The sequence below is a fragment of the Acanthopagrus latus genome, chromosome 10 (assembly GCF_904848185.1).
Source record: "Acanthopagrus latus isolate v.2019 chromosome 10, fAcaLat1.1, whole genome shotgun sequence".
NCBI classification, from domain to species: Eukaryota; Metazoa; Chordata; class Actinopteri; order Spariformes; family Sparidae; genus Acanthopagrus; species Acanthopagrus latus.
In genome coordinates this window covers 6,491,731-6,506,113 of record NC_051048.1, presented here as the reverse complement: position 1 = coordinate 6,506,113, position 14,383 = coordinate 6,491,731, and the positions used below count along the sequence as shown (strand labels likewise).

Sequence of the window (14,383 nt, the reverse complement as noted above, 5' to 3'; positions counted from 1 at the left end):
TTCACAGCTACAGTATTAGCAGCAGCACTGTGTAAACTTTTCCTCATGAACAATCTCCTTACAAAAGATGATTGGCACTAGATAAAAAAAGGAGATACTTAGGAAAGATGTTGATCTGCCATCACTGTCTGTCCAAATGTTTTGATAATTTAACAAAACAACACAGGTTTGTAAAAAAACAAGAAATTACATAGTTTTCCTGTCAGTGATCAATGAGATGTAAAGACAGGAGCAGGATGTGAGAGGAGGAGGGGAGAATGTCAGTTTGCTTGAGGTGTCAGAGAGCCACAGGTGGGGCACATTGTCCATATGGGAGGATACAGATATGTAGATAAGATGACATTTACTGTCCTATCTAAAGTATCAAAGGGTCAATTTCCTGGGAAAGACATGATAAACTGTAACATCAAAGGATCATTTTTTGGAGAGAAAATGATTTATGTCTCTTGTAAATGAAGGTAATCTCCTCTGTTTCTGTATTTCAGTGGTAACATTTTAGAGGACGGGCGAGAACGCTTTTGCTTTCCCACGCTGCGTTTTATTAAAGAGATTGGATTGATACACTGAAGTCTAAAATTCTTCAGAGACTTAGCAACTCTCAACCTCACCAGGAGAATTTCTACTACATGTTCCATTCCACCTGTCTAACTCTAGAATTAAACAAGACAAAGCAATCTCAAGCACTGGAAAACATTCGGCAGAACAGAGTTTGATGTCAAAGGAAACAGTCCATGAATCCTACATTCAGCTCTACGTCTTTCACCCAATTCCAGATATTTTATTATAAAACTGCACAACATAAAGGAAGCATCCTCAACTCTTTGATAGTATATGTTTACACATTAGTTTGACCTTATGTTAAACCAGTAGCCCATTGTTGACATGATGAAGGAGATTTAAATATGTTTCTTTTTTTGTTTTCAGAAAAGTGAGAGTTACTGGACTAACATGACAAACAATTACTTTCCCTTCACACTTTGGTCATTGTTTAAGAACATAAAGACTGTATGTTGTTTATTCCATTAGAAAATACTAAACTCACCAGTTTCATAAATGATGACTTCATTACTATCAGGTGTGACGACATGTGGTTCACTTCTCCATCCTCTGCAGATGTATTTCCCTCCTTGTGAGATAACTCTAAATGATTCTTCAACATTTTCGGTCTGAAGAGAAGTTTTTCCAGAAGAGTCTGTCGTCTGTCTGAACCACTGATATTTGAATCCAGCAGGATCCTCCACAGAACATGTCAGTGTCACGTTGCCCCCCAGTGGTATGATTGTCCTGTCTGCTGTCAGCGTGACTGAACGTCTACCTGCTGTTTGGTTTGGAAAAACAGGAAACATTTTGTTGTTCACTGCACAGATTGTAAAGCCCATTGAAGTGATGTGATTGTGATTTTGGGCTATATAAATAAAATCGATTTGATTTGATTGTGTCTGACAAATTGAACAAGGTCAAACCAGTAGCACATTCTTGCCATGAAGAAGGAGATTTAAAGATTTATCTTCTCTCGTTTCCCTCTTTCTTTCAGAAAAGTCAGAGTTATTGGACTAACATGACTAACAATCACTTTCTCTTCACACTTTGGATGTTGTTTAAGAACATAAAGACTGTAAGTTGTTTATTCCATTAGAAAATACTAAACTCACCAGTTTCATAAATGACGACTGTATTACTTTCAGGTGTGATGACATGTGGTTCACTTCTCAATCCTCTGCAGGTGTATTTCCCTCCTTGTGAGATAACTCTGTTTGATTCATCAACATTTTCCGTCTGAAGAAGAGTAGTTCCTGAAGAGTCTGTCGTCTGTCTGAACCACTGATATCTGAATCCAGCAGGATCCTCCACAGAACATGTCAGTGTCACGCTGCCCCCCAGTGGTATGATTGTCCTGTCTGCTGTCAGCGTGACTGAACGTCTACCTGCTGTTTGGTTTAGAAACACAATAAAATAAAGAAATGACTGTCATGGACATGACATCAAAAATGTTTTTACATTTTTACATAACACAATGTAAAAACACTTATTGTTTCAATGAACTTGTGCTGAACAATTTTGACACCACAAACAGCTGCAAGTACAGAAAACACAAGAAAACAGAGAAAAGTTGTTCACATCAAGATAAATATGTGTCAGTACTAAACACATTTCTAGAGACCACTAGTAGTAAAAGGCTGATAGTACATGTACCCAATATCTGAAATAATGAAATCAGTTTGTGAAATCTAGAATTAGAATGTCAACTTCACTTTATTTGCTCAAGTTTCATCTATTTGCAGCATTCTTTAAGCTGCAGTGTATTAAGTGCTCTGAGCCATCTGCTTTAAGTTGCAGGACCTGAAAACAAGATTGAGTTTATCATACATCATTCACACACAGTGCAAAACATGACTGTATCAACATGGCTTATAAATAAGTAATACTGTTGCTGCTACACTTGGTGATATTAACAATAACTTTACAGAGCTGCTGGATACAGTTAACAGTGATTTTATTGCTCATACATGGAGATAGAGTGATACATTTTAAACACATACAGAAATGATTCCAGCAAGAGCATTGAAACTGTTTATACTTTTTAAAGACTTACAACTACTTAAATTATTCAAGACACTTCAGTTTGGTTTATAATTTGTCAGCCATCTGTGTGTGAAGCATTTGGCAACTTGTGACTGTTGCAGCTCCCAGAGGTAATACCAAGAAACACAGCATGAGGCAGCAAACACACCATGTCACTGCACAACATGAGTCAGTCAGTGACAGACTGTTGGAAGAGACTGTATCACCTGTTGGTTTGTTCCCCTCATCAGAGTGATCTTCTTCTCTATAATTCTGCCCTGTTAAATGATCAAATAGGTAACAGACTCATCATTTGTATTATGTTAGATAAGGTTTTGTTCATTTGATCTTTCTAACAAGTGTGAACAGCTTTTTCTACACAGCTTCAGTGAACCAAACTAAAGTAGCTTCACAGTCACTAAACTTATTCCAGTGTGAAGTCAGTGGTATCATGCAGAGCTCCACTTTCCAAGTAGCTTCCTTTAACAACTGAGCACTAATCCAGTCATTTCATAATGTGCACTGAGTAAAATGAAACATATATGGAAAAACACAACTGCAAAAACAAGTGATCAAGAGTGATACAGTAGGAGACATATAGGACAAACATAATCAGTCAGAATAGAAAAGATAACTAGTCACCTTCAGCATGTCCGTACAGGAGTGTATTCAGCACTACAATAAAGATGAAAACTTCATTAGACCAGAATCAAATACAAAATCCAGCTGGAGTTTCATCAATAGTTGAGTAATATACTTAACATAATCCTCCAATCTGAACCAAGACAAATCAGCAACAAAGGTCATGTCTGCACAACTACTACACTGATATAAATACTGAACATCACATAGAAAGTCACAGATGTACTCACAGAATAACCCGAGCACAGCGAGCAGAGTGTGCCCCATCTTCACATCCAGCACCGACACTGTCGGCACTATCTTAGAAATGTGAGAGCAGAGTTTTTCATCAACTTCCTCGTCTGAGTGCAGTTCTCACTCTGTTCTTACCTTTCACACAAAGAGCTGCAGCGGCTTTGACCGCAGCATCCTTTGACACCTTTACGCTTCCAGACCACTGTGAATAAATTATCAGCTCATCTCTATTGCAAAGGTTTGTTCCTCATCCTAATTTCATATCCAAATACACAAGATCATTGGATTTAATCACATTACATCACACTAACATGTTATTGTTATCTATCTGTACATGTTATGCTGTATTTCAGTGAGGGTTTGTGTTGTGTGGACACACAGTGCAGTCAGAAGTATTTAGCTACCTCCACCTTTATCACATTTTGTTATTTTACAGAATTACGCCAAAATCAATTAAATTCCATTTTCCCTCGTCAGTCTACGCTCAGTAACTCATGATGTCAAAGTAGTAGTGAATAATGAGAGACAATAGAACAGAGGGGAGCTTTCTGCTCTCTTCATGCTCACTTCTGTTCATGAGAACTGTTGGTCTCAGAGTTCAGTCACTTCCTGTGGCTGAAGTTGTGGCAAAACCACCCGAAACTGAGACCATGTAAAGATTCTGTGCTGAGGGGAGGAGACACACACCTCTACAGTACTGCCTTTAAACTGAGTGACCACGTACTAACATTTTATTGCAGGTATATTTGTGCATTTTATGCCGTAAATGACAGTTTGTTTGTGTGTTGTTGTTGACCCGTGTTATGTGTACAAATACTACATCAGCAAATACTCACCAGAGTAATACAGAAAATTTTGTTTGACCTCAGAACAGAGAATTTCTTAAGTTTTCAAAGTGGTGTTTAATTCAGTTAAAGAATTAAATATTGACAAGTTAGAATAGTTTATCAATCAGGTGTCTTCAGATTTTATCTAAAAAGGCCAAAGTATTATATTAGCTGTCAATGTTTGACAACTTTGTATCTTGAAGACGTAACCTGGCCTGTGAGCTGCAGCCTGATCAGATGCAGTAAAGATATCTGTTGTTTTTGTCTCATGTTACTACGATGACTCCAGATATTAAATAGGATAATAATGAGGGAAAATCTAATCAAATTAACAAAATACTAAACTGTAGAGTGTCTTGAGAGCAACATAGAAAACCAGATCTCATCAGCATGACTGAAATATGTTTCCAGTTCCATTTCAAACATGATGACGTGATGCTGAGATACTAAGAATTAGACAGTGACATCATTCACACCTTAGAAGCGTTATTTTTTTTTTCTCTTGTGGTAGAAACTGAGGGGAGTAAAACAGGGGGACATTTTCACCTGTGACAGAGTCAAAGAACATGAAAAGTGTAAAACAAGAGAAGTTGACAGAGTTATTATCACTTAGAGAGAACTCCAACTCTTTGAGAATGAGGCTCTCAGGTAACCTTGACTTGACATCCTGTGACTTCACTACAGCCGCCCTCCTCTCAGAGGTAAAAAGCAGCACATGCATTGTGTCAGTATCAGTTAGTGTGGTTTGAATCCCCCCTGTGGTGATCTGTGGAAAAAGCTTTTATTTCACCTGCACAGTGACTGGAGTCTATCAAGTACACTGACTGACTTACTCATCATCCTGATGATGTTCATTTAAAATAAAGTTCAAGAAGTTTCATTGACCTGTCTCTGTATTAACTTAAATCACATCTCCTTATCAATGTTACCTGGTAAACTCACACTGGTACACTGTATTACATTTAAGAAGAAGAAGACTCCCTGTACAGCTCAGTGCTGCACCAGACATTGAAGACTGTGTTACACACTGATTGTCTGGAGTTTAAAGGACTGAGATGACGGTTCACCTGCAGATGTTGAGCCATTAGGGAAGTGGTTCAGGAGTCTCTTGGGTTTGGTCCTTCAGAGTTGTGTTTGCTCATACTGTACGTGGTCCCTTGAAGCTGTTGAGGGAGAAGTAGCTGTGTGAAGGGACGCAGCACAGTTTGCTGGAAATGTCAGTAACTTCAGGTTGAAACTGCCTCAGGCTTGTGAGACACCTAGTGGCAATCTTGAGGCAGCACAGGAGCAGATGAACAGATGGTGTCGCTGTCCGGTGCTGAAGCTGCTTCACCGTCTGTTAGTCTGCTGTTAGTCTCAGAGGAGCTGTCCAGTGCTGAAGTGACCCAACGCTGATGTCGGTGATTCACAACCGATTAAACAGGATCCATATCAAGTACATCCAGATACACGTTACAGTCTATGCAAGAAGTCAGGTCAGATCAGGTCATTTTGCAGTAATTCAAAATAAAATTAAAATTTTGTTCAATTTGGCGCCCCCACAGTTCCTGAGTGCAATAACACTGTCATAAATCTCTCTGCTGACTACAGACTAAACTCATTATGTTATAACCATGTTGTGTGTTGAAAACTTGTATGTTGAAGTCAACATGTTTGTAACGCTGTGATCCTACCCTCTCACTGAAGGTACACACTGTACATGTGTACAAGTTACATAGATGTCTTGAAGTTTCCAAATGTGAACCAGCAGGATGTTTGGATGAAAAAGATCAACACTTTAAGACACACTGACATTAAGGGACATGATCATTGCTACAGGGCTCTGTGGCAGTTTGGCTGTGCAGTCAAAAAAGGAATTAAACACACAACTGACAGCTTACTGCTGGAAAACAAACTGTTTATTGATGCAAAAGTATATCATATATATAAAATATTCAATAGATTTTAAAATACGATGAATATAAGATACTTTGAGGTGAAAAAATACACACAATACACCTCAGTTACTTGAAAATGACAGAGAGAAAACAGACATACTGTACGTGCAATAGGAGATGTTGTTTGATAGCAGATTATTACTTCTATCAAAAGTCAGTGTTGACGTCTATCCTGATCTAACACTTAACAAAGACGCTGACTTTAAAGCTGGTACCTGCTACACAAGCTCAAACATATTGTATCAAAGTTGCATTCAATGTTTCCTACAAACACTGAACAAAAACAAAAGGTGACAACACAACTGTAAAAATGAAAAGTAATGATGAAGTGTGTAAATAAAACAGGGATTCTGCTTCAGTAGTCTTGTGCTAAAAGAGACAATAATAAAATCCACATGAAGCCATTATTTGACATCATCTGCTAACAAATTAACTGTACAGAATACTGAGCATGTCTCATATTTCTACAGCAGTCTAATGAAATGCTGTCAACCATTTTCCTCTTGCTCCTCTCCTCTCTCCTCACAGAGCTGGAAGAAAACCACAGAAAACAAAGATACAGTGTAACAATGATTTCTGACGTTATTCTGTACGACACATCTGCTCTGCACAGCTTTATGGATGAAGAGATGGATTGACAGGTAGAATAAAAATAAAGGAAAAGTTGGATCCTTTTGTGTTTGTTTCATGACAATACAGCAGTGTCTGATATTTAAATGAAAATCAAAACACTTTAGAATCAAATTTGATCACCAATTAGATTTGTACATTTCCACCCCTGGTGACACCTAGTGGTAGAAAATCAACTGCACGAGCACTCATAGTTACCTGCAGTGTTACGATGACTGACGGTCCCTGCAGCTCATGTCCTCACATTAGAGTAAACTGGTTCCTCTGGTGTATGTTGCAGCCCTGTGAAGACAATCACATGAATCCATGCAGGAAAAAAAAAAGTATTTCTATTTTCTGATTGTATTTAGTCACTCAACCTTCTTCTTGTTCAATCGAAGAATATGTGACGTCCTGGGATCCACCTGCAACTGAAATGTACATATTTAGGATTTTATATCGATCACTTGGAATCAGTTTGTTTAAATCATGAAGATGCTGCATTTCTAATGTAATGTTCATGTTAATAAAAGGTATAAACTGCACCATTTTCAGTGTCTTTAGAGCGTTTGATTGTTTCATACAGACAGACATCACCTACAGAGCAGAGAAAACAAGACACAGTCAGAGTCCTATTGTCATGTTACACTTAAAAACAGGATCCTCAGGTCATGTGTGGCCTCTAGAAGTGTGAATATACCAAGATTACTGCATGTTTACCATGGAGAAGAGAGTCGTATGTGCTGCACTGAGCCTCATTCTGATCTGTGTTGGAGCTCTCAGACTGGATCGGCCTAAAACAAGAAACAAATACAAAACATGTAATAAACAGGAACATTGAACGTCTTGTTATGTTCAAATGTGACAAACAGTTTTGCACCAACCTCTTGAAGCATGTATCTGTAAAAAGATGAAGATTTGTTGTTACATGGTTTTGTATTGTGAGTTGTTGTACTGCTGTTCTATCTCATCAGATCAGAATGTGTCTGTATTTCTATTCAACATAAACACAAAACATCTAATAACAGAAGAAGAAGGTCTCACACTTGGACGCTCTGTAGCGATACAACAGGAGCAGAAGAAGAATAAGAACGATTCCACAAATCAGTCCAACAATCAACAGAACAGGAAATGAAGAGTGTTCAGGCCTGGACACTGCTGGAATAAATAACACATAATAACTGTTAACAAACTTATAGAACATGTTTCTAACACTGAATTTACAAAATGCTTTAATAAATATCACAGTTGTTGTTCAGAGGTATAAATACACATGAACAGACACAATGAAGATCCCTGTTTCAACTTCACACATGTTGTGATACACAAGTAAACACTGACAGTAAAATATATACCAACATGTCAGAATACAGTGTGAAATCAGCTCTTCACAATAAATCATGATGGAGATTTTCTTCAGCTCAAAGGAAACATTCTTTCTACTGAATCTATCAGAGGAAGTTATCTGAAATGATGCTGCTTCAAACTCAGTTCAGTATTCAAAGTTTGTTTCTCAGGCAGAAACACAGTTTACAGAAAGAAAATGGAAGAATCATTTTAATCCTACTCACCCTGAACTGACATCCAGCTCTGTGCTGACTCTTGTCCTGAGTGTTGACACTTGTAGAATCCTTCATCTGACTTTGACACTGCAGAGATATTTATCTCCCATCTGGTGTCACTTTGAATGACTTTCTCATTGTGATAGAAAAACACAGTGGAGTCAAATGTTTGTCGTCTTAATTTGCAGCTCAGACTAACAGAATCTCCCTCAGTCACAGGACGGGCAGGGCTCAGCAGGATCATATTTTCATCTGTTAAACAGTCAAAGAATACGAGGTTTCAGTCAGAGATCAGCTGGTCGAGGAACTTGAGAATGAGTGGATGTAGAGAGATGAGAAAAGATACATGCTGGCTTTATTTCTTTGACTTTTCTCATTGATTTAACAGAGATCATAAATCTGATGTTTTATCTTCATACACCTTGTGTGTCTTACTGTTCAAGAACCCTTTCAGCTGCTGAATCTGCAACCTCACAGCTAAATGTCACTAAATCCTTCACACTGGACTTTAAATGGTGATCATGGACCTAAAAACTGAAGAACACATCAGCCACAAATCTATATTCTATATTTATAAAGGTTAAAATTACAGTGTGATTAAATACTTAACTATGTTTATTAAGTGAAAACAATTCATTACTAGAGAGATCATGAAGCAGAGTGTTGGGCAGAACTCTTAACATGTCAGTGTGCTGTACTCCTCAACACACAATGGCAGGTTTGAAATAAGAAGTCAAAGAAAAACTAAATATAATAAAATCATACTCTGTATAGTGATGTTGACTGAGTTGCTGAACTCCCCTGATCCAGACTCACACCAGTACACTGCATCACTGAGCCAGTAAGTCTTTAGTTTGCATGTAGATCCAGTCATTGTCCTCCAGGTGGAGCAGTCTGACAGGTATCTGTTCTCAGGTGACCTCCTCACTCTCCACTCAGTAGAGTTTCCCTCACAGCTCAGTGAGACAGGACGATAGGTGAAGTGTTGAGCTCTGTCAGGACTCACTGTGAGAGACGCTGATGAGTGAAAATCTGAAAAGCAACATGTGATAAGAGGTCAAACAGAGCACAGAGATCTTTAGATAGAAAATGCATCAATTTGTTTTTATTGCAACACAAAGTTCACTATTTTGTTAAAATTATGATTTCTGATTTGACCTCTTGCTACAATTTTGATACATTTTAAATGATAGACAATCAAGTGACTGGTGTGAGCAGATGAAGATATAAATTATCCAAACTAAAAGTGTTGTTTGCAAATGAGAGTAGGGCTTTAGCCAAGATATCATATCGCTCTCTCTCTTGTTGTGTTTATTTTAAAGAGTGAGGACAGAAGGAAAAAAGTAAATTCCTCTCAGTAAGGTGGAAAGTGTGAAGTTTAGCTTGACGCTAGTAAGAGAAACAAGATCATAAGACAGAAAATGAATTTCAATCTTTTCAAGATACTGTTTGTTTATCAACATTTAAAAAAAGATGCTGATATAACATCTGTTTCTTAAGAAATAGAAACAAACTGACCTGCAGACCAGACAAACTGAGGTTGACTGTAATCGGTGTAAAACACTGGATCTCCTCTTCCAGCTCTGCACACATATCCTGCTGTGTGTGTCTGTCCATCAACAATGTAGGAATCCTGTTCAGTCCCACTGCTGCTGCCAGGTAGCAGCTCATAGCTGTAGAAGTTGTCTGATGGATCAGGAACAGTCTTATACCAGTAGAACCTCCATCCTGCAGATTGATCTTTAACTCTGCAGTTCAGAGTTACTGAGGCTCCAGCACTCAGCCATGATGGAGACACAGTGAGGACAGACTGGGCTTCTGTTGAAAAATGAATGAAAACATGTGTTGATAGAGGATCAAATACATTCTGCACAATCAGTACATACTGAAGATTTACTTTAAAAAGAAAAAATGTATATATGAACTGTATTATTTTGTCTTTGAAAGAAATGTGATGTGACTTACTGTCTGATACTGTCAGTATGAAGGAATCACTCCAATCTGTTGGAGACTTTTCTCTTTTCTTTCTGCCCTTACACCTGTAGACTCCACTGTGGGATGCAGAAACAGATCTAATGCTGAGTTCATTTTGATTTGAAGGTTTTTCTGAGCTGGTTGTTCTCCATTCATACTCCCACTCAGTGTCTCCTCCATCTTTGATCTCACATCTGAGAGTGATCCTCTCTCCTCTGTATATTTCAGACCAGTTTGGCTGCAGAGTCACAACAGCCTTGATTGGAACTGTTCATGTTCAACAATTCACAGACAGGAAACAAAAATGTCAGAAGATTGTTTATATATTTTTTGTTCATGTGTGAGTAAGAGTGAAAACATGGCTGGTTGGATTTTTTTTTCCTGTATATCAAACTCAGTGAAAAACATTTTTCAAGATAAAATCAAGGCTAATTCTTTCAAGTGATTCTTTCTGTAATACTAATTTTGACCACAAGAGGCTGAAGTGCACCACCATCATGTCCTGAATAAGATTAAAATCATCTGTGTTCCTCCAGTGGAGTTTTAATTTCTCTCTGCGCTCTGAACACAAGATGTATCTATCACATTATATGTTAGCAGGTTATGTAACATGACTGTCTTTTAATGAGAAACATGTCATACTAATGCTAATGAGCCATTAGTGTCACGTTATGAACATAACAAACATCAGGATTTAAAGTTTGCTCTGTAAAAATCTGGTTAAAATAAAAACATGTAGTGATTTTGGCATTAATCACATTAATGTTTAACTCCCAGCAAAACATGCTGACTGTGTGTTTTCTCAGCCTCCACTTCCTCTTGTTCACAGCTACAGTATTAGCAGCAGTACTGTGTAAACTTCTCCTCATGAAAAATCTCCCAGTTCCAGATATTGATCATTAAAACTGAACAACATAAGGGAAGCATCATCAAATCTTTGTTTCTGTTAACAAAGTGAAGGAGGTCAAACCAGCAGCTCATTGTTGGCATGATGAAGGAGATTTAAACAGTTTTTTTTATTTGTTTTCAGAAAAGTGAGAGTTACTGGACTAACATGACTAACAATCACTTTCCCTTCACACTTTGGACGTTGTTTAAGAACATAAAGACTGTAGGTTGTTTATTCCATTAGAAAATACTAAACTCACCAGTTTCATAAATGACGACTTCATTACTATCAGGTGTGACGACATATGGTTCTCTTCTCCATCCTCTGCAGGTGTATTTGCCTCCTTGTGAGATAACTCTGTTTGATTCATCAAAATTCTCAGTGTAAAGAAAAGTTTTTCCAGAATAGTCTGACTTCTGTCTGAACCAGTCATATTTGAATCCAGCAGGATCCTCCACAGAACATGTCAGTGTCACGTTGCCCCCCAGTGGTATGATTGTCCTGTCTGCTGTCAGTGTGACTCTACGTCTACCTGCTGTTTGGTTGGGAAACACAAGGAAATAACTGTCACAAACATGTCATCAAAAATGTTGTAATGTTTTTACAATGAACTGATGTGTTGAACAATTTTGACACCACAAACAGCTGCAAGTACAGAAAACAAGAAAACAGAGAAAGGTTTTTCACATCAAGATAATGTGTTTCAATACTAAACACATTCCTGGAGACCACTAGTAGGAAAAGACTGATAGTATGTGAACCCAATATCTGAAATAATAATATCAGGCAATCAGCCTCTCAGACACCAGTATTCTTGTGACAAGACTGTCGGGCTGTTTATTAATTGGTTAATTGAAGGCAGATGAAAGCTTAACTTGTTGTTCAGCACTTGATAGTATTTTAAGAGAAGTATGAAGACTTCATGTTGAATCTACTGCAAGAAGAATCAAAACTTGACTGGATGAACTCAGTGAAATGCAACTGAAAAATTAGAAAAGCTAAGAAGTGAATGTTTGTTGTTTAGAGATTTTGTGACGAATCATTTGGATTCTTGGTGCAACATTTAAAACAATAATGTGTCATCACAGTGAGACAGCTTCTTACCTTTCACTCTCAGCTCTCTTTCTTCAGATTCTGTCCCATCAGCAAACTGACACTTGTACCAGCCCTCATCTGACACTGACACTCGAAATGTCAATTCTCCTGTTGTGGATGACCAATGGTTTGTGTCCATTTTAATAAGTGATCCATTTTTGTAAAAGGAAGCTGTCATCGTACGTCTTGTAGTACGATGTTTACAGCGCAGAGTCACCGACTCTCCTTCAAACCAAGTGAATTCAGGAACTTCCAGGACTGCATCAGCATCTATGTAACAGAGGTAGAGAGATGTTTTATTAAGTCTATAGAGTAAATAAAGTTTAAGACATACAGAAATGATGCCAAAGAGCACTGAAACTGTTCTGGAGGTTTGTAGTTTTAAAAGACTTACGACTACTGAGATCATTCAAGACACTTTAGTTTGTCTTATAATTCCTCCCTGTTTTTCTTTGACGTCGAGTCACTCCATTCATCACTTACATGTATTAAATCAACAAGTGTCTGTTGGACATCAGATACAAAACCAAAACTGACATTCTGCACTTCACTATAAATAGTGAGGTTTATTGTTTTGTTCTTTCTTTACGAATGACCTGTGAACACGTGGACTGTTTTGCAGTAAAACTCACTAATTTTGTGACTTTTTTGTATCATATTTGTCATGATCAGGGCCTAGGGCAACCCTGGGGCCAGATTAAAATGAGACTCTTCCCATCCCGCAAGCACCACCAGCAACGAAGCATTTTTAAAGGTTTTATCTAAAAACACATGTAGAACACAAACAGACATGCTGCCAGTCTGGCTGAGAGAAGAGAGCCCACAGGAACTGGGAAGAGCTGACCTTTAAACTTATAGCATCAAGGTAGGAACCAATCAGCTCCCTGGATAACATACACTCACTCATACATCAATGTATACTCATATGTTTAAAACAACCTCTGTGGTCATAACAATCCTGTTTTAATTTTATATTATGTTAGATAAGGTTTTGTTCATTTGATCTTTCTAACAAGTGTGAACAGCTTTTTCTACACAGCTTCAGTGACACAAACTAAAGTAGCTTCACAGTCACTAAACTTATTCCAGTGTGAAGTCAGTGGTATCATGCAGAGCTCCACTTTCCAAGTAGCTTCCTTTAACAACTGAGCACTAATCCAGTCATTTCATAATGTGCACTGAGTAGAATGAAACATATATGGAAAAACACAACTGCAAAAACAAGCGATCAAGAGTGATACAGTAGGAGACATATAGGACAAACATAATCAGTCAGTATAGAAAAGATAACTAGTCACCTTCAGCATGTCCGTACAGGAGTGTATTCAGCACTAAAATAAAGATGAAAACTTCATTAGACCAGAATCAAATACAAAATCCAGCTGGAGTTTCATCAATAGTTGAGTAATATACTTAACATAATCCTCCAATCTGAACCAAGACAAATCAGCAACAAAGGTCATGTCTGCACAACTACTACACTGATATAAATACTGAACATCACATAGAAAGTCACAGATGTACTCACAGAATAACCCGAGCACAGCGAGCAGAGTGTGCCCCATCTTCACATCCAGCACCGACACTGTCGGCACTATCTTAGAAATGTGAGAGCAGAGTTTTTCATCAACTTCCTCGTCTGAGTGCAGTTCTCACTCTGTTTCACACAAAGAGCTGCAGCAGCTTTGACCGCAGCATCCTTTGACATGTTTATGCTTCCTGTCCACTGTGAATAAATTATCAGCTCATCTCTCTTGCAAAGGTTTGTTCCTCATCCTAATTTCACATCCAAGAAACACAAGATCATTGGATTGAATAATATTACATTACACTAACATTTTACTGTTATCTACTCTGTACATGTTAATCTGTATTTCAGTGAGGGTGTGTGTTGTGTGTACACACAGTGCAGTCAGAAAATATTTAGCTACCTCCACCTTTATCACATTTTGTTATGTTGCAGCCTTATGCTAAAATTAAATCCAGTTAAATCTCCTGTTCAATCATCAGTCTACGCTCAGTAACTCATGATGTCAAAGTAGTAGTGAATAA

General features: G+C 37.9%; 1 protein-coding gene and 1 long non-coding RNA gene across 2 annotated transcripts in view; one reads left to right on the top strand and one right to left on the bottom strand.

Moving 5' to 3' along the window:
- Positions 1 to 13,950, bottom strand: part of LOC119027745 (obscurin-like) — a 43,940-nt gene extending 29,990 nt beyond the window's left edge. Inside the window, exons 1-4 of the mRNA XM_037113177.1 lie at positions 13,860 to 13,950; positions 13,630 to 13,662; positions 12,341 to 12,601; positions 11,496 to 11,771 (exon numbers count right to left, since the gene is read on the bottom strand). Of these exons, the coding sequence (XP_036969072.1) occupies positions 11,496 to 11,771; positions 12,341 to 12,601; positions 13,630 to 13,662; positions 13,860 to 13,896 (607 nt within the window). The 5' untranslated portion in view covers positions 13,897 to 13,950. The remainder of the gene's footprint in view (positions 1 to 11,495; positions 11,772 to 12,340; positions 12,602 to 13,629; positions 13,663 to 13,859) is intronic.
- On the top strand, positions 1,110 to 1,865 carry LOC119026668. Its single transcript, XR_005077204.1, has 3 exons — positions 1,110 to 1,248; positions 1,535 to 1,615; positions 1,724 to 1,865. It is a non-coding gene; the product is annotated as an uncharacterized LOC119026668 (long non-coding RNA).
- Positions 13,951 to 14,383: the final 433 nt, after the last annotated feature.